The sequence below is a fragment of the Apteryx mantelli genome, chromosome Z (assembly GCF_036417845.1).
Source record: "Apteryx mantelli isolate bAptMan1 chromosome Z, bAptMan1.hap1, whole genome shotgun sequence".
In the NCBI taxonomy this organism is placed as follows: Eukaryota; Metazoa; Chordata; class Aves; order Apterygiformes; family Apterygidae; genus Apteryx; species Apteryx mantelli.
This window is the reverse complement of record NC_090020.1, coordinates 8,120,034-8,147,734: the sequence shown is the minus strand read 5'-3', so window position 1 is coordinate 8,147,734 and position 27,701 is coordinate 8,120,034. Positions and strand designations below refer to the sequence as shown.

Genomic DNA, 27,701 nt, shown 5'->3' with positions numbered 1-27,701 from the left:
CCTTTATTTAGGTTGGGAATATATCTGAAGGTATTAGTAATTTGAAACTGGACTGCTGGGTGGCCTTAGATAATACTTTGCATGATCCCGTGAAACAACAGGATTTAACCTTGACTCCCACAGAATGCTCAGGGCAGGAAAGACTGCTTCACCTTCGTGGAGCCCTTCTGGAGACAGAAGTGCTTCCATAGAGCAACTTGAAGAACCTACACCTTAACTTCCAGCAGTCAGGTGCAGCAAAATTTAACAGGTCCATTGGTGGCAGTGGAACTAGACTATTTGACCAGACCGAGACTTGGCCTCCCGGTTTAGGAAAGAGACTCCAAATTCATGGGTGTGGGAGTACTACTACTGGAGCAGCATACTTATTCATATATAGTGAGGGAAAACTTTGGTTTTGAAAACCTGCTACTAGAAAAGCATTTAGCTACTAGATTCTTATATTGCTGGGCACATTTTTGCATGGCACCCCTCAGTGCTCTCAGTCTCTCTGCTGCCCAGGTTGCAGGTTTGAGCAGAGCGTACCAGCCTATCTATCTAACCAATATGTCCAAGAAATCAGACCATGAGGGAACGGGGAAAGCAGGTGCTTGCCCACCACAGAATCACTTCCTGATCCAAGGCACATGAAATAGTGGCCAGAAGATGGACTGAGCTTCAGGAGTCACTGCAGAAGTTGGCTGAGCTAAAATGCATTGGAGGGTCTTCTGATGCTGAGAAACAGTTGAGCATTTTCCCCTCTATCTTCCTGATCTTGACAGAAGTGATTTGAATTTTCTCAGTAGCAGATGCTAACAAATGAAAAAAGCTGTGATATCCAACCTCATGTTATTTGGACTTGGGAGAATCTTGCAGACAGGAGAGGAGAGCTCTGGTTCCCATGTGCCAGTTCCCTGCTGAATTGCCCCATGCAGTTATTGTTGGTTTTCTCCTCCACGTGTAGGCAAGCTTTGCAGCAGAGTGCAGAGACAATCTTTTGGGAGGAGTTCTGAAGGTCCTGGTAAACTCTCTTGGCTGTGATCAGAGCACCACTTACCTGACTCATTGCTTTGGTACCCTCAGAGCTCTCATCGCTAAGGTATGCTGTTGATATACTTTTGTTTTCATGCTTCCATTCAAGTTACCAGAATCAGAGCAGAGCTGTGTTCATCCACTTAACAGCTGTGCTGTGGCATTCATTAAATATGTTTAGCATATATAAATACTGATGCCTATCTGTAGGGATATTCATGATTGTTCAGGGACTTCTGCAGTTATGGTAGGACTCTTCTGTCAACAACACAAAATGGAGTTACTGAATCAGAACAACCTTGTGGTTCTAGCAATTGATTGTGAAAAATAGAGGGTTTGCTTTAAAAAAAAAAAAAAAAAAAAAGTAAAAAAGCCCACCCAAAATATATTTAAAATGCATTCCAATTTTAATTTTTAGGAATGTTAGCATCATGGATCAGACAGTTGCCACAAAGTCAAATTTAAATTATTATATCATCAGGAACAGTTTCTAATCAGTCAGGTGGAGGATTAATCAAAACTAACTCCTCTAAGAGCAGGGGTTTGTTCTAGGTTTCTAATTCCAAAATAGATTCTAAAATTCTAAGAAATTTCTAAGATATTGACAAATGCTGTCTTTGTTCTATCTGAGAACTAAACCTCACTCTAATCTCACTTTATGTATCTCAAAGGAAAATAATTTATTTTCAAAATGTATATGAAGATAGAATTTGACCCAACATTTTTAGAATATAGGTCATAAAAAGTTAGTTGCTTCATGAGGACTCTCTGAAATCTGGTAAAGAGTCATTCTCCTACAAAGGAAAGTATTTCCACTTACAAGACAGATGGAAAAATCCATGAAATGTTTTTCCCCTAAATTATTCTAAAGTGCAAATAACAAACAGTATACTGCTGTCCAGTTAATGCCTGTCTGTAGTTAAATTTGGATTGGCTGACAAAGCCTAATACCCCTAATACAGGGTAGATATCTGAGTAGTTATGAAATTCATAAGTATGTTCTCATTGTGCTTTATCTTTGAAGCTAACTTCCAATTAAATTGTGCATTTTGTGAAGCAATCATTATTCTTATTGAAATAGACATTCTGGTTAAGCTGACTCAGTTCTGTATTTTATGAAGCAATCATTCAAATTACTTCTATTACACCATAGGTATATAAATGTTATTTTGCAAACAAATAAAAACGATAGATCCCTATGCCAAAAGGTATGTCATATAAATTAGACATACCACAGTGAGATAGTGGAGTGGAGAAAGGTTGAGGGCTGGGAAATGGGCCTGCGAATGAGAAATAATATCCTGTGTTCTTCTGCTCACACACCTTTATCAGTCCTATCTATGTACATACAGTACCAGTGCATCTGTGATGTTTACACTGACAGTTCCTTAGGACATGTATCTTGCCCTCTGGGTTTATTGTCTGCTAGGTATATTGTGGAAACACTTTAAAAGAGGGTCTGTCATGTAAGCTGGGCTGCGGAAGTTTGATGGTACACAGTAGAAGGAAGAACATGCCGGAGGGCAAGCGAAGGGTAGGGCATTAATTTGAAAAAATAGTAATTGTTCCTTATGCTTAAGGAAATATTTGCATGTTTCATCAGCTGCCATATACTCTGGAGATAGCAACTCTTTTCATGCTTGTAAGAATTTTGCAATATTTGATATTTTTGAAAGCTCTTGGATCCTTGGGACTTTTTGAGAAATTTCTCTCTCTTTTTGTCCTTCTTTTTTTAAACACAAAAGCTATTTTAAAACCATGCTTCTGTAGAAAAGCTTGAAAATGGAATCTAAAGAAGCACAAAAATAAGAAAGTACAAATCAAAAGAATGTGAAATGAAGTTTTTTCTATATTTTAACCTTTGTCTGAACCAGGGGGTTTTGTGCACTAAGCTCATGACATTTTAATGGCCAGAAATGACAATAATGAATGGTATCTTCTCTGTCTCTCTTAGTTTGGAGATTTCCTGTTTGAAGAGGAGGTGGAACAGTGTGCTGACCTGTGTCAAAGAGTTCTTCATCACTGCAGCAGCAGCATAGATATTACACGGACTCAAGCCTGTGCCACTCTTTATCTCCTCATGAGATACAGTTTCAGCTCTACCAGTGTAAGATATTGTGAATAGCAATATACTTTATGCTACCTTTTTTGTGAAGAATTGAAGCTGAAACTGAAAGTGCAATAAAAACCAGAAAATATCAGCAGATAAAGCAATATGTCAAGTGTCGTGCTGTTTTGCACATTTGAATCTGAAGAAGTGCCAGAAGTGTAGGGACAGAGTAGTTTTAACAGAATTATTGTTCAGTATTTTGTTTAAGAAAATGTGACACTATTCTGCAACATCTGTAAATGCATCTTTAAATGAAGCAGTGTTAGAGCTCTGAGAGCAAGGACTGTACAATGCATAAGCAAAAGTCTTCGTTTGTCTCCTAATTTTTTTCAGTCCTGTAACAGAATTGCTTAAACTTGACATGCCATACAGATCGGTTCTATTCTGATGCAACTGAGGCCTCAGTAAAACTGCTGTATATTGGTATTATTGTCATATTTTTAATTTGGCATTTGGTCTCAAGGAACTGTAAACTAGACTGTGATTCTGCCCACACATATGGAGCTAAGTATGTATGTTATGCATGTAGACTCACAATGTCCTAGCATGTAAGGACATTCATGTGCATTTTGGAGAGTATCTGATCTTCCACGGCATTTTTCCTCAGGTTGTTACTTTAAAAACCTTGAATACGTAAAAGTGTTGGCTTTGCAGGAGGAGAATTTGCCTCGAGATGCAGTCATCAGCAAGGCATGGTGCATCAGTCCAGGTGAAGCCCTCAGAGGCTTTGTGCTTCACAGACTTGTTTCCAGAATGTTTTCCCAGCTCTGGTTCCTCCTGCAGATCAGCCGGTCTGTGCAGAGGATGAAAGAGGGGGGATTCAGACTTCCCCTTGCCTCATTCAAGCATATGGCACATTCGCGCCACAAAGCGTGGACATGTCAGAACTGGGGACTTTTGTCTAACCAGGTAGAACTGGACTGACTTTGGTGCACCAGAGATCACTCACCTGAGCAGTGAATTTAACCCACTCAGTGTGGCAGGAGAAATTGAGTTTATTTAGTAAACGGAAACATGTGAGCAGATATGCATGGTGCAGTGCAGTCATCATTCTCTTATTTTTTGTTTTTTTTGAAAGAATTTCGCAAGAGTGAAGATGCAGGTGACCATGTCACTAGCCTCTTTGGTTGGCAAATCACCTGAGTTTAATGAGGAATTCCTTCGACGATCCTTACGAACCATCCTGGCCTATGCAGAAGAAGATGTGGAGATGCAGCCAACTCCATTTCCTGTTCAGGTTGAATCTTTTGTGGCATTCACTGCTTATTCCAGGAGCTTTCACATAGGAATGTGTTGGAGCAAGTCCTAGATCTCAGTCTTCCAGAGCAGGGAAAATAAGCAAACAGGTGTTATTGCCTAAGCTTATCTCTAATGTAACAAAAAGTGAGGAAGAAGTGGAGCACATAATTCCACAGCAAAATATTTTAAGAAGCTTCACTGGAATCATGTTGGATGAGACTCGTCTCTTAGCTTTATGCACATCATTGTCCTAAAACCCAGCAGGAACTGTACCTGTAAGAGTTCTGCAAGCTGGAGTTTGAGTCTTTATATTTTCAGACAAACAACATCATAGGAACTTCCCTCCCTTTTTCAATTCATAAGGCAGCAGCAGCAGCAATAATGAAAAATATTTCAGTCAACTCTTAGTTGCTTTGATGAAATGCAGCTTGCACTGAAGATTTACAAAATCTTCTGCTTTGATAACAGATTACAGTTCAGGTAAAAGGTGAACTCCATTAGTACTTAAATTCTTGGTTTGTGTTTTTTTTCCCCCCCTTTCAAAAATAAACAGATCAAGTAATTCCAGTTTTGTGTGAATGGGATTTGCTATGTCAGCTAGCGCTGTTTGTATTAAATGGAGTTGGGAAAACATATCTAGTAGCAATCTAGCATCCTGATATTTCTTTGGGCAAGAGGGACTAAGTAACATGTTATCTGGTGCAGATGCCAGCAGATTTCTAACAGGGAAAAAATAAACACCTGAGAAATGCATGTTGATGTTTATATTACTCCAGGTCGAGGAGCTGCTGTGTAATCTGAACAGCATCCTGTCAGATACAGTGAAAATGAGGGAATTTCAGGAAGATCCAGAGATGCTCATGGATCTCATGTACAGGTGAATCCATTTGCAATTTCAGCTGAGGAAATTCAGTGAAGTGAGCTCAAGAACTGTGCATTTTGGGGACGAGCTATGGAGAAACCCTCTAGCTGTTTTATTTGCGTACATTCTTGCTTTAGCATAGCAAATCTCCGTCTGGGGGCCCAGGTTGTATGGGGTAGAAAATGTTGCTGTGGAGCCATTGGGAGGTGACTGGAGGGCGTGGATTTCAATAAGGACGGGATTCAGTGATCGATAAAGACACAAGAGTCTTGGGGTCAGCGGTTTTACTCCCTCCATAGCCCTCTGTGTCCTGGCTACACCTGCCAACCCATTTCTTTTGCTGTGTACGCAGTGAAACGCATTTGCAGGTTAGAGACAGCGGTATGTCCTTCCATTCAGCCTAGGTGGAGAATTACGAAGGTCTTTTTTTATTTCCAAGAAGAGAAAATCATTCATGTCTCTGTCGTGTCCTGCACTGTTAGAATTGCCAAAGGGTACCAGACGTCACCCGACTTGAGGCTGACTTGGCTGCAGAACATGGCAGAAAAGCACACCAAGAGGAAGTGCTACACCGAAGCAGCCATGTGTCTGGTCCACGCTGCAGCGCTGGTGGCAGAATACCTCAGCATGCTTGAAGATCGTAACTATCTCCCGGTGGGCAGCGTCAGCTTTCAGGTAAGAAGATCTGAAGCTCTGATAGCATAAGGCTGGGATAGTCTGTTTTGACTTATGTATTCCTCCCTGTGTTAAGTGTAGTAGAAGTGCACTTATTGGTAGGGAAACTTACAGTGACAGAGAATCCATCACCAGTCTTGGTAGGTTGTTCCAATGATTTATTAAGCTCACTGCTGATGCTTTACTGTCTGCCTATCTCCAGGTTCAATTTTCAGCCTTTGGATACTGTAATCTCTTGTTTGTTAAACAGAAGCCCTCTATTATCATGTATTTTTTCCTAGAGTTTTCACTTATCAACCTTGACAGACATAACTTTCAACCTTATTTCTGATAAGCTAAGTAATTGGAGCTGCTCAGTTCTTTTAGGCATGTTCTCCAGTCCTTTGACTGTCCTCTGATTACTAACCAGCTTCTTTTTGAGTGATGAATGACCCAATCACATTGGTCTATAGGCAGTCACACCAAAGTCAAATAAAAATGCCCATAAGCTCTTTAACCCTGGGAAGTGTCTCTCAGTTTGTTTCCAAAGCCTCCACTGGCTGTGCTGAGCTCATTGCTCAGTGACATGGTGATCTTTTCCAGAGGGTTCTCTTGGTTTTGTTTTTCAGGGTTCTTTTCTACATCTTGTAAATAAGAGCTTCATTCTTTGCTGTCAGAGCAGCATTTTGAAATGTAGATATTTGTTCATAAGTTGCTTTATCAGATCATGCAGTATTGGTGATCTTCCCCTGAAATGATTTCATGTGCAAACTTAGTGATTTTATCAGTTTGTTCCAATACATTAATAAAAGATAGAAAAGACTTAGCCCCTGAAAATATTCCCATATGTTGATGATTCCTCGTTTATGATTACCTTCTAAGACCTATGGGCCCATTTTTCATTCATGCAATGTTTGCTGCAATGATTTTGAATCATTCTAATTAATTAGTAGAAATGTTGTACAGTACTAACTCAAATGTTATATAGACATCTTTTGTTTGGCCACTATTGCTTTTCTCAGACGGTAATCTCATTAAAAGTATCAGATTTCTACATTCTGGTGTCGATATGGATTAATTACAGTGTCTTTTATTTTTTCATTAATAAAATCTTGTATCAGTATTTCCACTGTTTTGCCTAGGATGTCAGACCGGTAAGCCTACCACTACCTGCTTATCTTGTTTGCTTTTTTAAAAATGAGGTCCCCAAAGCACATTTCCTCCTCTGGAACTTCCCCAGTTTTCCAAAACATATGGAAACTCAGTATTAGCTGTCTGAATGGCCTTTTGCTTAGCTCATTCAAACAGTTAATGGGCATGTTTTATGGTCCAGATGATTCTGAGGTGGCTAACGTTAGTAGCTGGTACACTCATCATCCCTTGATATAACCACATCATCTGTTTTTTCTCTCCAAAATAGTAAATGTGAGTATTATTGAACCATTTGGCATTTTGCATTGGGATTAGTATGCTGGCCATTAGTATTGACAATTCCACCATAGCCATCAGCTAATGGACTAGTGTTATTGTTAGAATTCCTTTGCTCTTGCACTACGTCTGTACTGACTTCTTACTGGCTAAACTTCTGGCCACAGATTTACACTTCTGCTGTTTTTCATCCGTTACCAGTTTTGTGTGCTTCCTAACTTCTGACTTATACTCAATACTTCTATTTTTTCCTTCTCCTCCACTACTTACATAATATCATCACTTGGATGTAGGTGAATCTGTCTTCACTTGCCACATGCTACTCCCAGACTACCTTGAATGCACGTAGTCTGACACACTTGATCCTAATGCAATTCCTCCTTTCATTTCTCTCAGATTATGCAGATTTCTGTGAATGGATATGTTTCCAGTTATTTTAGAGAACTGAAGTTAAGGCACTAGGCAAGCAAAAACTTAAGATTAAAAGCCTCTTAGCAAGTCAGTCTTTTTTGTGAAAATGCTTGTGTATAATGCATATTTGGCAAAGGGATGGTTACTCCACAGGAGAGGTAATGAAATGCATTAATGACCAAAACCCAATTACACAACTCTGTATCTGACAGCATAATTTTGAACTTCAGTTTGCTCAATAACAGTAATTAACTATAACAACACTTTGCATTTTTACAAAGCCTTTCAGGAGAGGAGTTCCCATTCTCTACAAACGGGTTTGTGTTTTGTAGCACCTGTGATGATCTTGTTCTGATGATTTTGTTCAAAGAGAGTGTAACACTACTCAGACTGTCTGGGCTTTATTTGGAATTCCAGATCTCACTCACTGAATCTCTGTGTCCAGTTCTTCATTTTACTATGAAGGAACTTTCTCAGCTCAGACATGAGCTAATCCTGGTGAAATACAGTCAGTTGCTGAATTGCAGCTGATATTAATATGTATAATAACTATTATTCTGGATGAGGAGAAGTATTATCCCCTTTTTACAGATGAGTAAAGTGAGGTAGCAAAGGGTTAAATCGTTTGACCTCAGTCTCCTGCAGTGACTCTGTTAGCATCCAGAAAACTGATTGGCAGCAGAGTGATACCCATTCCTTATACTGGCCTAGGCAAAACTGTACATGTTTCCCACTGTGCAGTCATAAAACAATTCCTGGAGATAGGAAAGACTTTCAGTGAAATTCCCTTTGCGCTCAATTCATGTTTACGCTAAATGCCCTTTACAATTGTTAAGGAGGACTCAAACTAAGTATGAATCATATATGGATTGACTTTAAAAGCCACTTGATATTATCACAGACAAGGACTTAGGGTGTGTCTATCCGCTGAGGCATAGGGCTTATTAGTCTCGGCCCAACACTAGACTATTTCAACTGTGCTGCTTTCCAGAATTGAAATTGCAGGTTAGCTTAGCCGTATCTAACATGGTAATAGGGGCTGGGGATCACTGTCAAGTCTCCTCAGTTTACACCAGTTGCTGTGTTTTTTTTTTTCCTTAAAGAAAACTAGGCATGTAAGATCCGTAATAACTGCAGATGATATACATGGTGACCTGTGTATTGCTCATCAGCCTTTACTATATAAGAGACTTATAAAGTTCTTCCATATGGAAGGCAGATAAAGGCAAAAGGTAGATGAGATATGTACACTTTGCAAAAGATCATGCAAGCCCCAGGAATATATCATGGAGGTACTTTCCTACCAGAGTGTGTGGACTATAAAACATGGAAATACGTTTCTGACTAGAAAGTTATTGCGGGTTTAAAGCCAAAGAACAGATAAATTGGTATCTGCAATTTTCTTGGCTTCTTTTCACAAGTAAATCACTGCTCTGGACTCTTTTCCCTTTGCTACAAAAAAGCGACCATCAAGGGCTGCATATCATTCTGTAAAAACACTCCTTAATGGTTTCTGTTACAGAAAGAGAAAAACAGAAATTGAGCCGTAACATGGGTTGTATGAGTTGCCCCAGGAATGTACCAGAAGGCTAACTCTGTTTGGTTGTCATCTTCATTGGGATTGTGACATGGATAAGCTAAAATATGCTCTAGTTTTCCCTCTGGCTGCAATTCAGACATATTCTTAACTCCCAATTATGCTGTCCTGAGCTTTGTGGGCTCACTGACCCTTTCAATAGGGCTGACGTGATGCACAGACTAGACACTGATGGCAGCCTGTTTAGAGTAAGTTCCACCCACTGAGAAATAAATATATACATAAAAACCATGGAGAAAAGTCCTATGTTGCTAGTGATGTGTGATGCCAATTCTTTATACAAAATCTGGTCAATAGTAACAGCCCTCGATGTCTCTGCCATTTTATAAAGATGTCTTTCAGAAGTTAGCTAGCTAGCCAGCAGGCATTTATCCTTCACTCAGACAGATTGCCATTGTCAGTTTCTGCTAAAGTGAGACACGATTACCCTAATTTAACTCCTTTTAATTACTAGCAAATCAAAGCTTAGCACTTCTGCTGCTGTTGAAAGTTACAGATGCTAGTTCCATATTGCATGCACACATATATTAATGCATATTTACATGTATTTCTATGTATTCTAAAATTTCTAATGTTGACTCTACCTAATGTCTTTTATCCAAATAGGTCCTAAAGAACTGTAGACATGTTATTTAATGACCGAGAATCTCAAAGAGTGACTAACCCTACCTAGTTATTTTTATTTAAACTAACAATGAGTTTGGTGACTTCAGTGAGAAACTAAGTGAATTCTACAGGATCAGGGTGTGGAGGCTGAGACAAGAAGCAACATTCAATTATCGTAGTTTTAAGAAGAATGTTCTCCCCTACTTGCACAAGTTAAATCAACGACTTCAGCGTTCATCTACTTCCAAAAAACTCACAGGAGGTCTCAGATGCAGCCTGGAATTTTCTGCCTCTGAGTTACAAGCAACTAAAAGGACATGATTGCTGCTGACCACTGCAATATAGGAAATTCAGTGAATTGCAGCTTCATGGAAATCACTCCAGAGGGAGGTCAGCTGGTGACCTACAGGAGTCTATCTTTTAAAAGTGAGGCGAGAAAGAAAGTTTAGGATTCTTGTAACAAAACTCCTGATCTGCCATCTGTGGAGATTTACGATGTTACATTAGCTTCTAGATGGTATTTAGCTGTGTATCCCCTGGCTGCACTTCTACGATTTCATTCTTCTTCCTGTCATGTAAATATGCTGAAACTGGATCTGCCTGGGTTTTCACTGTAGCCTCTCGGTCTAGGTTTCTGATTTCTCTGCTTTGATTTATTTCAGAACATTTCATCCAATGTGCTGGAGGAGTCTGCCGTTTCAGATGATATTTTGTCTCCAGACGAAGACGGTATATGTTCTGGGAGGTATTTCTCAGAAAGTGGCCTGGTAGGGCTGCTAGAACAAGCAGCAGAGCTCTTCAGCACGGTGAGTGGGGGCCAAAAGCCATGGCAGGTACAAAGGACCAGGAGCAGTCCGGGTCAGATCCATAGCTTGTTTCTGTGCACATGAGAAAAGGAAGGCTTACTACTCAGCAAGGATCACAGAACTTTCCATTGGAAACAACAGAGCCAGAGATGCATCTTCCGGCTGACCCAGTCCTGCTTCAACCAGATTGGCAAAGCACCATTTCTGGGTAGTCTAGCTCAGCCATATGCCCACCACGACTGCAGGAACTGCAGGTCTCGCAGGCTGCTGACCTTTACAGGGAAGTGGTTGTCCCAAGCATGAAATAAGCCTCCTGTTTTTTTTTTCCATGGGATGGCACATTTTAAAAGGATCTTGCTTAAGCTGTACATTTTAGGAAACATGAAAGAGTTACTCCTGTGCTCTCGGAGTACAACCGCTGGCCTCATAATCTACACTTACTATGTGGAGAGTCGTGATGTTAATACTCTAAGCAGCTCTCTGCGTTGCCGTAGTGCTAAAGAGCAGATGATATAGCATCTCTTAAGAAATCGTTTGGTTTCCTATTGTCCAGATGCAGGGCTAGAGGCCCTTTGCTTTTGACAAAGCCCTTCATGTTGAGCAAAGACATTCCCTTCCTCTCACCTGAGTTTGTAACTGTTCTGGCCTCCAACTAGAAACCATGTGCATGACAGAATTCGGTTGTTTATGTATGAGTTTGGGGTTGAGAGCCCAACATACCTGAGATCCAAATGAGGTCCAGTTTGTGATTTGCTGCTCAGAACTACCCATTTCCTGTTACTGTTTACAGAAAGCTAAAATAAGCCTTATACCAAAATTAGAAAAGAGCTCTCATAAGTCCCCTTTTCAGTCACACCATTAATGGAGATCCAGTTTCTTTTTGTAGTGAATGAGGACTCATTTCTTTTTCTCTGTTGTTTTTTTTCTTCTTCTTCTTCTACAAGGGAGGTTTGTATGAAACTGTGAATGAGGTTTACAAAATTGTCATCCCCATACTTGAAGCACATCGAGACTTCAGGAAGCTTACCTTGACGCACAGCAAGCTACAGAAGGCCTTTGACAGCATTATTAATAAGGTACTCTACAAGGCAAGGCACTGCTAGCAAGACATGTTGCTGGGCTGCACTGTTTGTTCCTGACTGGTGATTATAAAACTGTGCCTATGAAATAGATCCATTTCCTTTTTCTAACCTAAGCTTCTATCTCCTTTGGCCTAACTGTGAAGGGTAGTCTACAGTAAAAAGAAACCTGATGAATCAGAGAAACACGTACTGTCAGGAGAAGGCTATGTCTTCCTTACAAGGAAGCCAAAAAAAAAAAAAGAGATGAATCTAAAATTGTTTGAGTTACAGAAAGAAAAACAACTGAAGAGGTCAAATTTAAACTAAGAGCATGCATGACTCCGGCTGGCGGCATCTATTTAAAAATAATAATCTTCTTATCAGTTAACTAGTGTTTTTAATTACAAAATGGAAGAAATAGGAAAGCTTGGCTTCTCAGCCCTCATACTGCTCCTTTACTTCTCTTTTTCCAGAAGAATTTTACTACTGAGTTTAGTCATTTTCAAATTCTCATGGACTTTCATTTATGGACTTACGGTTGCAAAATTCAAATTTTGTGGAAATGTATACAGTGGAATTAAAAAATAACATAAATAATACTTCTTTTTGGTCTATAAAAGTATTTTCATAGTCAAACTAAATCTTAACTTTAAATTTCAGCAAAATGTCCATTTAACTTCTATGCTTTTCTTCATAAATATCTTTTCAATGCTTTTAATACCTCAGCATCGATGTCACATAGAATGAAATTTGGCTCTGAAACATGGGAAAATGGAGGATTAGGGGGTTTTCTTATATATCAGTTGGGGAAAAAAAAACAAACAGAAGGCATCCAACTGAAATTATGTTGACATGGAAGAATAAGTAATATAGTAAATTTCCTCCTTCTTTTTATCAATTAGGGTCAAAAGCGAATGTTTGGAACTTACTTCCGCGTTGGTTTCTATGGATCCAAATTTGGGGACTTAGATGAACAAGAATTTGTTTATAAGGAGCCTGCAATTACCAAACTTCCTGAGATTTCTCACAGATTAGAGGTAAAGAAAAAAAACATTAGATCAGTATGATCTCCTGTGTTGTGTTATACTTTCTAAAGAGCCCACACAGTGCTAATAGTATTACTACTGTATAAATATCAGTCATGAACTGATTTATAACATAGATTATTCTCTTTATATATGCCCTTTCTGTTTCAGCCCTTTCTACAGCAGAACGAAAAGAGTGGTCCATTCTCTGTATCTTGAGGCCATGTGTCTTATGGGGAAGTCTGTAATATGTTGAACGATTTGATAAGAGCAGGCCAGATGTTTGATTTGGTACTTTTCTGAGCTTCTTCTTGGAGCTGGGATAGTCCCATCTTATCTCTTTAGCTGGAGCTCTGCTTTTTACTTAGCAGCTCACACTGAGCGTTGCCAGGATGATGCCTTACCGTTGGCAGCTGTGGTTCATGAAGAAGCATCCTTACTGTAGAGATCCCAGAAACTGCCCTAGTTACTTCTTTCTCCTAGAGGCATGGATATTATTACACAGATAATTATCATTGTATTAAGGAGTACTAAAACCACTCTGTGATAATTCTATTACCTTTTCAGGGATTTTATGGACAGTGTTTTGGAGAGGATGCTGTGGAAGTGATTAAAGACTCTACTCCTGTAGATAAACGCAAGCTGGATCCCAACAAGGTATGGAAAGCTGACAGAATTGAGTGCTTCATCGCAGAAGAGAAAGGAAGAGAGGAAAACCTTTGTTATACTTGAACATTAAGGCACCAAGAAAAACTCAGCTGTATCTGTGTGTCCAGGGGTGTCTTCACAAGCCTACGTGAAAGGCTTAGTTTGATAACTAGTCATAGAGCAAGGAAAATAAAAGCTCTGATCTCTGGTCCCTGTTCTGGCACTGATCCCCAGGCTTAGGCTCTACCCTGGGACTCTCTTTCCCCAGAGGTAAGTTTTTTCAGCTCTGGAAAGGGACAGGAGCGCTGAAGGATTTGCAGCTGTGTGCTTAGCCATGGGATGTTTCATGTATACCATTCCTTTTACCCTTGTTGGGTGTAAAGTACTGTAATGATTCTTCCCTCTCTCCTCAGGCATACATACAAATTACTTTTGTGGAGCCCTATTTTGATGAATATGAGATGAAAGACAGGGTAACCTATTTTGAGAAGAATTTCAACCTCTGCCGGTTCATGTACACTACACCTTTCACCATGGATGGGCGTCCTAGGGGAGAGCTGAGCGAGCAATACAAGAGGAACACCATCCTAACCACTATGCACGCTTTCCCCTACATCAAAACTAGAATCAATGTCATCCAAAAAGAAGAGGTAATTGGGTTCTGAGAACAGATCTCAGTTGTCAGGGGCTGAAGGAGTGTCTGGATGGGAAGATTTTCAAATTCAATACTTGGCAGAAAAGAGAAGGCTGAATTTCTCAGACATGTTACATGCATAAATAGGAATGGCATAGAATGAGTAGACAAATACAAGATCTGTACTCTCTGTGGAAAAGAGAGGATGGAGAATATATATCCTTCTTTTAATCTCCCAGTTGTAGTGCTGTGCGGGAGGATGCATGGCGATGTATTTATGGCTGTACTTCCAGCTGATAAAGAACAGTCAAAGAACTAAATCAGGCTCAGAACTGGTGCAGAGACAAGAAAGTTTTATAACAGTAGGAAGTGCAAAACCATTGCAGACAAGAAGTCGGTAACTTAGAATAATGAAAACATGCAAATAGAGAGTCTGATCCAGATCCTATGACTGCAAATGAAAAGATGTCAGAAGGTTTTGGATCAGACTCAGCATCTACCAGGATGACATTTTGATTGAACGTTCTTCCTGGTTTTCACAAGTCCTGCTTCTGGCAAGGGACAACAATGGTTGTATTGCCAGCTTTAGAACAGCTTGACTGTGCACGTGATTCAGATAATGAGGCATCTCTTCCTCTATTTTGATTAGTTTATTTTAACCCCGATTGAAGTTGCTATTGAAGATATGCAGAAAAAAACACAAGAACTAACTGCAGCCACCAACCAAGAGCCACCAGATGCCAAAATGCTCCAGATGGTTTTGCAGGGCTCAGTTGGAGCCACTGTAAATCAGGTAAGGAATCCGAATCAGCCAGATGACAGAGTTTCTGCATACTTCCCTCACTGTGCTTTCTTTTCAGTGCTCATCTCTTGCACTGGAAAAGATTGTCTAATCAGACGCATTTAGCTGCACTGTGCATTTAAACTTTGTCCCTTGGTATTTAGTCCTTGTGTACTGTCCATTAGATATGACTTCTGACATTTGGGGAGTATGGATTGTTTATCCTCTTTGTTTTATGCGTCTGTGCACTTTCCAAGTCCTGACTGAAAGCAGAAATGCTAAAATGCTGAGATATTCTGTTTCTATGATACTGCTACTCCAGCTGATGCAAGAACTACTAGATACTTTTCATGGGAGCTTGTTTCACTGGCTGCAGACCCTGTAGCTTCACCTAGCTCAGCTGAGGTATGGGTTTTAGGTTATAGTCTAAGGAGTAATATAAATTGTCACAACATGACTTAGTTGCCAAAGGAAGGTATCCTGTGTTCCTGCCCACCCCTCAGAGTACCCACTCTTCTGGTAGGACAGGCATTTATGCAAAGAACTGATCTAACTGGGAAAAAAGAGAAATTAATTGCTGGCTTAGTTTTCGACTAACTCAGTTCCTGCATCTGTTCTGCTGTGCAGCAGTACAATGACTTTTGTCAGGTAGAGGTGAGGACAAGCATTAGCAGCCAGCAATACAGAAAGGTGGGAGTGCCTCTTTAGGTTAAAGTGCTCACTGAAATGCTGTCTTAGTCGTAAGTGCAGATACCCACATCAGCCTTGTGAATGCTTGCAGGGATTTTCCACTGCTAACACACTAGCCATCTCAGCTGCTTCATTCACTTAAGGTATATCCTTGGGGAAAGAGAAGAGTAATAACTCTGCTGTGGCATCACCATAAAACCAAAGAAAATACATGAAGTCAAAACCTGTGTGCCTGAAAAGAAAGCTGAGATATAGTAACACATATATGCCCACTAACAAAGACGGACAATAAAATAACTCAACTACACCCAGAAGGAAAACAAAAGTGAGAGGGAAAACTTGGCATTATCCACATTCTCACAGAGCTTAGTTTCTTCCTGAAAGACTGTATACTCTGTTTCTCCAGCTTCTTTGTCAGCCAAAGTCTCCAGACTGAAGTAACACACTGTTGTAAATTGTGGAAAGAGTGTTCTCTGTCTGCTATGGGCTTATCTAACTTCTGCTGGGTCATGTAACACTGCGCACAGGAGCTGTGTTTCTCTCATGTAAACAGATTTGGCAGCAGAGCTATCCCAGCTCTTCTTCTTTGCTGAGCAGAAATTATCCTTTCTCTTCTCTGTGGGAGTTGGAGGAGAAATATAAGCTGGAGAGGATAAAATATGATGGGCAGAAATTCTGCTTGCCAAAGGAAAAATAGGGGGAAAAGGAGTGAAAAACATCCTGTTATGGTGACTATGTGTTTTGTTTTGTTTTTTAATTCCACTCATGAAATAATAATAAACAGCTTAACTAAACATGTGGTCTGTTTTCAGTATAAGCAGAAGAGGTGTTTTTCTGACATTTTACTGTTATTCCTATAAGGGACCGCTAGAGGTAGCCCAAGTGTTCCTGGCTGAAATCCCAGCGGACCCCAAACTTTATCGACATCACAACAAGCTGAGGTTGTGCTTCAAAGAGTTTATAATGAGGTCAGTAAAACAAAATTGAATTGCTGAATTGCATCAATAATGGCAGTAATGATACAACAATAATACGACTGTGTAATTAATTATGCAAGCTATCCTGGATCCACGAATCCTGGAGTCTCAAGCTTTAGACAGTTGGTCCAGACTTGTTATCTGTGTTTCACGGTCAAATGCTTTTGTGTGGGCTTTGCATCCCAAGAGGGAACAAAGCCAACAAATTGAATTTTAACACTACAAATGAATTATGTGGAAACTAAGCTCTTCCTTTTTTTAAATCTTTGAAACTTGGCAGAAATCAAGCTTTTCAGACTGTCTTGATTTTATTAAATGACATTTTTTATATAGTGGTTCTGTAAGAAAATATTTGCCCATCTCTGCCAAGCAGACACTTTGGTATGAGTAGACACATACAGACTGCTTTGAGATGTGCTTGTAAGTCTTAACAAGCATACTCACATAGCAAGATACTAATCTCTTTAGTCCAAAGGAAGCACAGTTACTGAAGGATAAGTCTGGGTTAAATAAATACGAACATTATGCAGAGGATACAGTCCCAACTGGCTGCTATTTTAGCTGCATCTATTTACAGTCAGTAGGAAGGTAGCTCAGTGTTCTGCTGTCAGTAAGTTTCTTTTTTATTAGCTCCCTCATGCATTTCTAATATCTCACAAATGTCATCTCAGTTTGTGTACCTGGAAAAGATGGAGGTTTCCTACTATTTCTTTATCATTTTGGACCTGATAAGTTATCAGAGGAATGCATAGCCCAGAAGAGCTGTATTCTTAGCTATTCAGATTATTTAACATAAAGTTAACGAGTTCAACAGAACTAGTTGATAATATGCGATAACTTTTTTTTTCTTCCTTTTGGACTAGGTGTGGTGAAGCAGTGGAGAAAAACAAGCGTCTTATTACGGCTGACCAGCGGGAGTATCAGCAAGAACTCAGGAAGAACTATGGGAAGCTGAAGGAGAGCCTTAGACCCATGATTGAGAGGAAGATCCCAGAGCTGTACAAACCTGTAGTGAAAGTCCACAGTACAAGGTACAGCTAGGGCAGGGCTATCTGTTGTACCTCCACAAAAAAAAAAAAGGCGATTTTCTGAAGGAAGAAAAGCAGTTTTACCAGCAGGTTTTGATATACAGCTAAAAACAGGCTAGAATATATACTGCCAACTTCATATTTGATGGAAAAAAGTCTGTTGACTTCCATCGGAGCTGAACATAGTATTAACTGTATTTCTCAAGTTGCTCCATCATGAGGTAGGGTATTGGTGTCATTTTAATACATCCTTAGAAGAGACCTTCCTCTTTACCCTGATAGAAAGAGATTGGAAGCATCTTGCCATTTCTTCAGCCTTCGAATCCAGAATGGAAATTGAACACATATGTGTTTATTTTGAATGCATGGCACTGTGCGGTGTGAGCCAGTATGAAGTCAGAGTGATCCTTTCACTTCCAGATAACATAATCTGTTTTAGTCCTGTGACTGAGACAGACAACTATTGATGCTTTTTACTTATGAATATTTGTTTCTTCGCAAAGTCACTGTGCCCAATGTGGGGTGGGAGTGAAAGAAGGAAAGAAAGAATATGCTAACATAACATGTTAGCATGTTATGTTTCAATTGATGACCTGTCAGCTGCTGCTTTTCACAAAGCAGGTATTTCTTGGGGGGGTTGGGTCTTTTTTTTGTTTTTTTTTTTTTGTTTGTTTGTTTTTGTTTTTGTTTTTTGCAAACTGTATTTATGGAACCTTTTCATTGCAGGGACTCTTTCCGTAACCAAAGTTTTAGAAAATATGAGGCCCAGACTTCACAGAGCACCTAAGGGTTGTCTGCTTCAGCCAATGAAGAGCTTCATGCTGCAGGCCAAAAATGATGGGGTATTTGACATCTATGAAACTGGGAATCTCCTCCACGAGACAGCATGTGCGCTTTCTGGCCAGCATGCAAAAAATACTTAGGGGATAACTCCATATTAACTGTATCTCATGAGGGCTTGGGAAGGAAGAGGGGTGTTTTATAGCTGCTTTTTCATTTACTGTACAATAGTCACATAATGATGAGATTCAGACCATTGAAATGATCAGTTGGATGAGGTCAGTCACCACTAACAGACAGAACTTTGTTGGGTTTGGCCAAAGTGTTATGTGAATCCAAATAATATGTCTAATGGAAGCTGAGGAATGATGTCTATTTACGTTCCTTTTCCATGACAGCATTTACACATTGTCCTTTTGGCACTGGAGCACATTTTGCAAGTTAATCACATGCTTAAGTACTGCCTTCATGGGAAGGGACTTTTAGGCCCCAGCTCAGTCTTTGCTGAGTTGAAGCTCTAGGAAAGAGCAATTTCCTCAGTCAGCATCTTTCATTTTTGGAGAATGGTCTTAAACTGAATGGAAAGTTCCTTACAAGTTTTCTCAACCAAAGCTCAGAAAGTAAGACACAGCAATGAGTAATTTCTGTAGATCTTCTTCTTCTTTTTTTTTTTTTTTTTGTAAATACATGGACTACTACTTGACATGCTGTTGGATTTCTTAATAATCAGTGTCATGTTTAGCAGAGCTAACAAACAATAGTTTAGAAGGATGGAGGTAAGCTGTAAGTGATTCTTTTATTATACAATGCTCTTATGTAGATAACCTAATCCAAAATTTACTACAGCAGCACACAGCAAGAATTTCATGCAAAGCACTTCACTCAGGCTTTACTGTAGCATAAGAGAAATTAGCACATCATTTTTAATATCTAATGCTTGATATTTTCTGAGACCTGAGCAAATATTTTATTAAATAATCTTTATAGCACTTCTCTAAAGTAAGGACATATCATTATTATCATTTTGCAGATGAAGGTGTTGACAGAGAAAGAGAGACAGAGGAGGATATTAATGCTTCATAAGTCATTTAGTGAGGCCATGACAAAGCCAAAATTTGCGTTGTGACCACACTGCCTACATAATATTTATGTTTTGAAACGTAGTTCCGTGAAAGAGTCTCTCCATAGTGCTTCCTTCCTCTACCTTTTTAATGTTTGGAATTGATGATTCAGTGATAGTTAACGTAACCAACCCCATTTGGCAAAAATAATAATGATAATAAAATTAAATGAAAGAGTGAAACTGTCTCCTTTGTACATTATTATAGGAAATTACTGTGAAATTCCAAATTCTAAAATGCATGGTCTCTTTGTAAGTGTAAGGGAGATTGAGGCTGCTGCTTTTAGTGGAAACATTTTGACTTTTGTGGCCATCCGCAACCTTACCATTTGGCAGTAGGAATTTTCCCAGCACTTCTGTTGACATCCGAGCTAGTCAGATTTTGAAAGCGGTATGAGGAAGATCCACAAAGATGATCAAACAAGAAGAGATGTGGAATATGTTAAATAAACTCTATACTTACACAGCTGTATTAAAAAAACAGCTCTTGGAGTGTAAGAAAATATTCCCCTTCTCATTCATAGTCTTCCTAAATGCAAGAATCAGGACTAAGTACTGTATGATTTTGCAGTGAAAGCATCCAAAGTCCACAAGCAAAGGTATAGAAAGCTTACAGCAGAGGATACCTTCATGGAGTGGCTTTTCTTTATAAAGCTGCTTTGAAACAGTTTTAACTTAAAAGATGATTAATTTCCCAAAGCCCTGCAGCTTTTAAATCTGTGCCTGTCAAAACCTGGCCCTTTATGTATTGTTTTTAACAATACTGTTCTGGGAGAATGTTCTGGGAGAAGGTCAGAAGAATATTGTCACCCATTAACGCGATAGTCCAGTCTCATTGTTTATAAGATGCTTATTCTTTACAGCTAAACAGACCAAAAAAAAAAAAAAAAAAAGCCTACAGGTGTGCCAGTATACCGGCTAAGTGTTTCATATTGTGGTGTCCTGTGCAAATGGGTCTCCTTGAATTGGAACAATACTCCGGACAATCTACATACTGAAAGACCCTTCACTCACATTTTACGGGCTGACCAACCCCTCAGCTGATCAGTCTAGCCCTCAGTTTGTAGCACGTGTTGTCTTTTCCACAAATGAATCGTGGTTTGTACATTTCTGTCAAGAGTTGAGCTATGTGAAATGTAAATTCTCAGTCTTATGATAATTTGCAATAAAGTGACTATTTCACAGGAAGTCCAGCAGTACTGTTGTGTTGTACCTTGTAGCTCGGTAGAATCCAGCTGGAAACAAAGCTTCAGTAGGAGCTTCCATGTAGAATCATTCAGCAGTAAATCAAGGATCTGGAGGGGTTAGGGTATTTTGGGGGGGGTAAACTCTTGTCTCTGTCACCATGGTATTTCACAGACAATGACTTGCTTCCTTTTGCAAACTGTCTTCATTTGGTAGCTGTGAAAAATGGCAGGTCGGAAGCTCAATGACTGTAGATCATCAAGCCTATACACAGCCTGATCACCCAGCAGGGCACACTTGATCTGGATCAGGGGCGAGCACACATGCACGCTCCTGCCAGCGTTTGCAGAGGGCACACACGTAGGGGCTCCACGCTGGCTGTGAGAAGACCAAGGGTACTTGATTCTCTGTATCGTACCGTTTGGAAGTACAGAGTTAACCTGTCAGGATGTTTTGAACGCATTTGAACTGTCAAGGTGAGTGCTTTCGGTTAGTACTTGGTGTTACGTGCCTAGGCACTTCTGATCCAACATGAGCAGCCCTACTGCTGCACTTCTTGGGTTGGGGAACAGCAGCCTTAACGGGAGCACACCTTTTGTGCTGTGTGGGAAATCACACTTTTGATGCTTCAACAGGCTATGGACCAAACAGGCGTGATGGTGAATAGCTATAGCCACGCTTGTGCTAGGTGAAGAGAAATGCAGTGTTGTCACTTAAAAAATAGTAGGGGCGGATTTTACGACCTCTCCCTCTAGAGGTTGAGCACTTCCGTGTTAGGTTTCCCACTTATCTGAATACTTTGAAAAATGAAAGCAAATCTTTTAGTTCCTGTTTTCTCTTTTTTTTTTCTTTTTTTTTCTCCTTTTGGCCATTCAGAGTATCATCCTCTCAAATATTTCAGGAAGGGAGATTGAAGCATGGCGGATAACTTGAAATAAAGCCAGCTAGGAATCTGCAAGGTGTTACAATCTCTCAGGCAATGCTTGTTATGAAAATGAAGCACATTAATAGTCAGCTGTGTTTTCCTGTACTACAGTGCCACTTCCTTCTGGTAGACAAAAACACCTAAAAAGAGTGTTCACAAAGTGTTGCAATTAGCACTGAATTTGGGAGTTGGGTGATTTCTGGAGTAGTTCAGCTGTCTATGTTTTAACCATCTTTTAAACTGATTAAGTGGAGTTGTTAAAAAATAATCAACAGGTCTTGATAAGTTGTTCCTGCTTGGGTAATGCTCCAGTCTAATCAGTGTGCGCAAAGGAGAAGGGGCCCCTGTGGAAAAAGTACCTTTTGATTGCTTAAATAAAGGCAGTGCATACCCACAGTAGGGCTTGATTAGCATTGGGAAAGGTAGTAGTAAAACCTGGCACTAAATCCTTGTCGCTGAGACGTGAATACTCTTCCATGACTACTTATGTGCTCAGTGAGGGGCTGGTTTAAATGAAGCAGTTTTTATTGAAATAATGACTGTTTTCCAAGTGTTCAAGAGTTAAAAAGCTAACCCTGACAAAGTTTTTTGCAAAAAATGTGGTCACTCAATATTCACTCAATAAAAAAAATTCTGAAAACATCGAATTTACATATCTAGCTGATCAAAACAACCTCCTCACCAAAGCATCTCAATATTAGTTCTAGAAGATTAGTTCAGAAAGCCCCAAAACTTGTAACATTTTGTTCTGACTGATTGTATGTTTTAAGCAACCTGCTACTTTACACTCTTCAACCAGAAAATTTGCCTTTAGGAAAAAAATTATAAAGCTGAATTCTACTTTTTTTTGCTTTCCCTTAATGAACTTAAATGACATATGCAGTCATGTTCAGGACGCAATATGGATTTACTCCTGATTACTACACAGATACACTAGTTCCAAATTATATACCTTCTCAGTGGAAATCGTCATAAGAGGAAAAATTAGGACATACTTATTTGCTACATACATTAAACAAAATAAACCTAAATAGAATACTGATTTTTTTTCTTTGACATCGTTGTTGATTTTGTATTTCTCCCTATGGATCTATTATTTCTTTTAGAACTACCTATTTTTACAGGAATGAGATTTTTGCCTTTTGCCTGTATTCATGGGATATTGCTAAACAAATATTTGGAAGCCTACTAGGATTGTAGAAATCCTATTTACAAGGAAAATGAAGCTCTGATAACCGAAGGAGAAGGAATTTCATTTAGGTTGCAGGAGGACTATGTTTTGCTTTGTTTAACAAACACCTGTAAAGCAACTGAAAGGGAAGATCTCCTATTTAAAGGACTGGAGATTTATGGCTTTTCAAATGTGAATGCCTACACGAATTTCTCAGCTCCCGAAAGAGAACTCCAGGAAAAACAGAAAAAGCAAACTTAGCAATGCTGATACATCTAAGACTTAAAAGTGCAAGAAAGCTATCTTAAAACCTCAAGCAAACAAGTGTTTCAGGACTCTATAAACAATGAAAAAAGGAAGTAAGCACAAAGTATGTCTTTTTCTTTGTTTGCAGGTCAGCTTCAAGAGAAATGAACAAACCTCTTTTCAGGTATCAAAAAAGGTTTAAAGTGTTCCTAAAAGGGTATGTTCCTTCTTGATTTAAAGCATAAAACCCTGGACTCAAAACTAAGCCCTTGGGGTGGCATTTTTCCCAGCTGATAGTAAAAAAAAAAAAAAAGAAAAAAAAAGAAAAAGAGCTGGCGGCTTTACAATGATTAAGCTGATGTTGCTTGCCTCAAAGGTAGATTTCTCGGCAGCCTGGAACGATGCCATCTCCACTCTCAACTTCACGCTGCCGCCTTCCAGTGTTGGAAGAATAATATCAAACCAACAGGGTCTAAAAGATTTCAGGGAGACCTGCTTATGCAACAGTCCTCAAGCGCTGATCAAGTTCGGGAGAGGGAAATCGTAGCAGCGGCTGGCAGGTTAAGGAGGATAAAAGCGCTCCTCCATGACCGCGGAGAAAGGAATGTCCCGCGCCGGCGGCAGCGAAATCCCGTCGCCCCCCAGGCCTGCTGCAGCCCAGGACAAAGGCTGCAGCTGGGTGAGAGAAATCCATCCATAAAGAAATAAATAAGCGATCAGAGAGCAAAAGATTAAAAACCTAACACGCTGCTGGGAACAAAGGCAGCAGCACAATGGAAATGGAATTAAGGGCAGGTTAAAGCGCTGGACGCATCTCACTCTCTAGGCTGTGTGGGGCACTCGGCGCCAAACTGAGGGCCGCTGCGCTTTAATGGAAGCTGTCAGGCAAAAAGTAATCACACGAGCTTGAAAAATAGTAATAATAGCAAAGTAGGCGAAACCCTGCTTTTCCCGATAAAAGTTTCCTGCTTGTATTTTGTTTTTACACTGCCCGCCTTGCTTTCGCTAGGTTCCTCCAGGAGCTGGAGAACTGCAAAAGCAGGAAACAAAAGACACGCTGTGCTTTCCCCTCGCTCCTTTGAAGGAGGCCGGCTGAGCGCCGTGATTGTTACTTGCATCCAGGCAGGATCCAGGCAGCCTGGAACCGGTGGACTGGCTCTGCAGGCCTCCTGCAGTGCAGGATGCCAAGAATGACCACCGGTTACACGGCCTATACACACAAGTGTTACCCTGAATTAAAATTCTTCAGTCTGGAAACATGGGCCTTCAGGAATATGAGGTAAAGGTATATCATGAATTGCATGGAGAATGTGAATAAGGAATGATTGTTCGTATGAGAATTACAAAAATAATTGGACAGCAGGTTTAAAGCAAACAGAGGAACTTTTTCACGCAAACTAGAACAAAAGTTTGAACTAAATTTTGGCACTCCTTGCCACAAGATGGTCTGGAATCTAGAAATATACATAGGTTCAAAAAGCAATTGGACAAATCCGTAGAAGGATGGCACATTAAGATCTATCAAAATCAGGGAAGAAGATGAAGCCCAGCTTAGGAAGTCTTGGTATTGCAGCTTCCCAGGAGATGGGTGAGTATAATGATGGAAGCGTCTTTCTCTACTTGCTGTGTTCTCGTTGTCTTTCCTAGGCATCTGCTTTCAGCCACTGTCAGAGACAGGAAGCTGGCCAAGGTGAATCTTATGTCATTAGGAGTTTATAGTAGAGGATTTACTAGCAGTGTTTCCAAGTAAAGACAAAATGTCCAGAGCGTTGCTGCCTTATACCTCAGAGTGCCAGATAGGGACGGGTGGAAGTGGCTGCAAGCCATCTTAACATACCACTCCTTTAATGGGAGACTGCTTATTTGAACGGGAGAACGAGGCTGAAGGTTGGATGCTTTGCTGCTTCTTACCCCTTCCTGTGCCTGTTAGGGGCTGGGAAGTCCGCGTCTGAGAGCTTCAGCCCGCACTGCGTTACTTGCCCACACCAGTTTGCAAACCAGTCTGAAGAAACAGAGGTCCAAGGCAGAAAGTCCTGGTGTTTCTTCCTCTCTTGATTCAGGTCTAATCCTTTCTCTTGCTAACTGATGGGGACTATGCCCAAACGCGTCCAGCAGTGGCTTCACGGTTACGAGGATTCAGCTCACAACGCAGGCAAGGTCGCAGAGGATCTGATCCCGTGGTACCAGCTGCGGTCCCGTCACTCAGAGTGTTTCACTGAGGGACAAAATCCTCCTAGAAAGGCAGCCTCGGCTTTCCTTCGCTGCTGATCCCTCTCACAGCCTGGTAGTTAAAAGTACTTATCACACAGTATCAGGGGTTGCAAAACTGGAGCTTGTTTTTTAGTCTTTGTTCAAATTCTTAGCGACTGGCTTTAAAACAGTGCCCATCTCTGCTGTCAGTGATGTTGTTGTACTTTGCACCTTACCTCAACACTCCTGCACCTGACCTCTGCGAACCTACACTGGGTAAAGCAGATAAGTCAAGAGTAGGAAGAAGCTGCAAGGACGTTCTCCAAAACGTGCAAGTGCGTGGTGCACAGCTCTGCACGGACAATTGCAGGGAGAAAACTGCGGAAACTACGCAGAAGAGCTGGGACGCACCATCATGCGCCACCAAGGGGCTGCTGAACTCCAGGACTGGAAAGAGGGTGTGAAACTGCCTTGCTTGCCTTCACCGTGACCCAGAGCGATCACAGCTGTGGCTGGAGGAAGAGCAACAAACCAAGAAACGCTTTGGGAATTAACTCAGTAGCTCCATACCAATAAAAACATCTCTCCTAACTGAGCAGCCCGTGGAGTGGATACAAATACTGAGGTACACTTGCTGGGCCCAGAAAGGGGGAATGCACATAACTTGTTAAAAACAGAAATTCTTCCTGTATTCCAGGAGGGGCTGAAACAGTAAGAGAGTATCTGTGTCTATATAATAACTGCCACGTCCCAGATCGGGTCCCTCTGGCTGGCACAAATAAAGCAATAAGTCAGCCCATTTTCAGAGAAAAGATCCATTACTTGCTGCCTGCGTCAGGTTTTGTTGCCGGGAGGCAACCTGAAGGCTGAAGACTCTCCTGGTGCTCAGGAGTTTGCTGAAATGCAAAAACATCTCATTATAGGACCTGGCCTCAGCTCCAGGCTCGTTTCTGTGCAGCAGCTGGTGCCAGGTGCTTCTGAACCAAGAACCTCTGCAAGATGTGAGGGGTGTGAGATAACCCACGCTCAACTCTGGTGCTAGAAATCACAGACTAACCAGCAAGTTGCAACTTCCACTAACGGCTAAAACTATCCCCAGTCTTTGCCAAGAATGAAGGACCCGTTCTCTTCTGCAGCTTCATCTTTCATCAAGGTTAGGACTTTAGTATTTGGAGTTGTCACTAAATAACCAACAGATGGGCCCTTATTTGTTAAAGTCAGTCAGCAAGCTGGAAAAAAACAAAAAGGCTGCCTGACTACCCTACTAATCAAAACTTCCCAGTGCACCAGCTTTTTTTGCCTTGTACTTTTGCTGTGAACACCCTCCGTATCCTACCATATTTTGAAACAAAGCTTACCATGCCTTTCAGTTAAAATCCCCTTGTGAAATTAAAACGAGGCTGAAGGTTGGGAAACTCCATTCAAAGGCGACTAATGAATCTGGTGAATCACCATCCTCACTAAAATCAAGTTATCTATACAAAATAAATTAATCTGTCTGCATAAAAGAAGTCCTTGCTAGCCGGGAGGCTGGCACAGAACACACTTTAACGTGAAAATTTCAGACCATAACGCTCTGTTCAGGGTCCAGCTTATACAGCTGGATATATGAGCCAAATTCTGGTGAATCCCCTCCTCCCCACTCCCTTTGGTGGTAAGAGCAATGCAGCATACAAAAGCAGAAATAAAATACCAGCTGTCTCATATGTAAGATGCAGGGTTACTCTGAAGAGTCTGTCAGATGGTATCCTGGGGGTTATAAAGCTAAAATAGGTGATGAGAACTTGCCGAGAAAGGGAAAAATTCCTCCAGCGATCCCATATTTTAAGGAAAGGAATATTAGGCTCATTAATTTCCTGATTCTGCCATTCCCGGTGGCAAATATACACAAATTTAGGATCACACTGGCTGAGTCTGTCTTTGGGAGTTTGTTTGACAGATGCCTGGCTGCAGCAAGAAATTGGCAAAGCTTATTCTCTCTCGGTTTCTTCCTGTGGCATGGCATGGTCGTTGCTTTTGTCTTTTACTGTGGGTCTGAAGTTTGCTATTGGGGTGCTGCAGAATGTTTCCTAGTCTGCTACGGCACGTGAAGTAAGTATCATGTGAGCTCTTCCAAGCCAACCCTCCTGCTCACAAGCTGACTTGTGGACCCACTCGTCTCTTTCAGCACGGTTGTCCTGACAGTCTTCTGGTGATAAATTTAGGTTTTAGCATGATACCCCAGTAAAGCTGCAGACCCAGTTTGCTCTGTGCACTTACCCATTAAAAGCATTATTATGCGTCTGCTCCAGTTGTCAGACAACTCACAAGAGATGTCAACTCTTTTTGCAGAGAATGAGTTTGCTAATACAACCGCATAATGCTGTTGATTCAACTTAATCTTCAGTGGCCTTTTCAGCCAGCTTGGAGCTAAAATAAGGGTCTGGGAGCTCTGGAGGAAGAAGTATTCTTCCAAATATTTCAGTGATAAAGGGTAGATGGTGTCTTAGAAGGCAAAATTCAGGAGACTTTTCCTC

At 40.6% G+C, this 27,701-nt stretch overlaps 1 protein-coding gene across 1 annotated transcript in view; it reads left to right on the top strand.

Annotated features, from left to right (window-relative positions):
* The window catches only part of DOCK8 (dedicator of cytokinesis 8), a 68,254-nt gene extending 47,598 nt beyond the window's left edge, over positions 1-20,656 (top strand). The window contains exons 33-46 of the mRNA XM_067315963.1: positions 944-1,078; positions 2,966-3,118; positions 4,200-4,358; positions 5,137-5,237; positions 5,705-5,897; positions 10,581-10,724; positions 11,669-11,800; positions 12,688-12,822; positions 13,378-13,467; positions 13,872-14,108; positions 14,742-14,885; positions 16,425-16,531; positions 17,404-17,571; positions 18,295-20,656. Of these exons, the coding sequence (XP_067172064.1) occupies positions 944-1,078; positions 2,966-3,118; positions 4,200-4,358; positions 5,137-5,237; positions 5,705-5,897; positions 10,581-10,724; positions 11,669-11,800; positions 12,688-12,822; positions 13,378-13,467; positions 13,872-14,108; positions 14,742-14,885; positions 16,425-16,531; positions 17,404-17,571; positions 18,295-18,355 (1,959 nt within the window). The 3' untranslated portion in view covers positions 18,356-20,656. The remainder of the gene's footprint in view (positions 1-943; positions 1,079-2,965; positions 3,119-4,199; positions 4,359-5,136; positions 5,238-5,704; positions 5,898-10,580; positions 10,725-11,668; positions 11,801-12,687; positions 12,823-13,377; positions 13,468-13,871; positions 14,109-14,741; positions 14,886-16,424; positions 16,532-17,403; positions 17,572-18,294) is intronic.
* Positions 20,657-27,701: the final 7,045 nt, after the last annotated feature.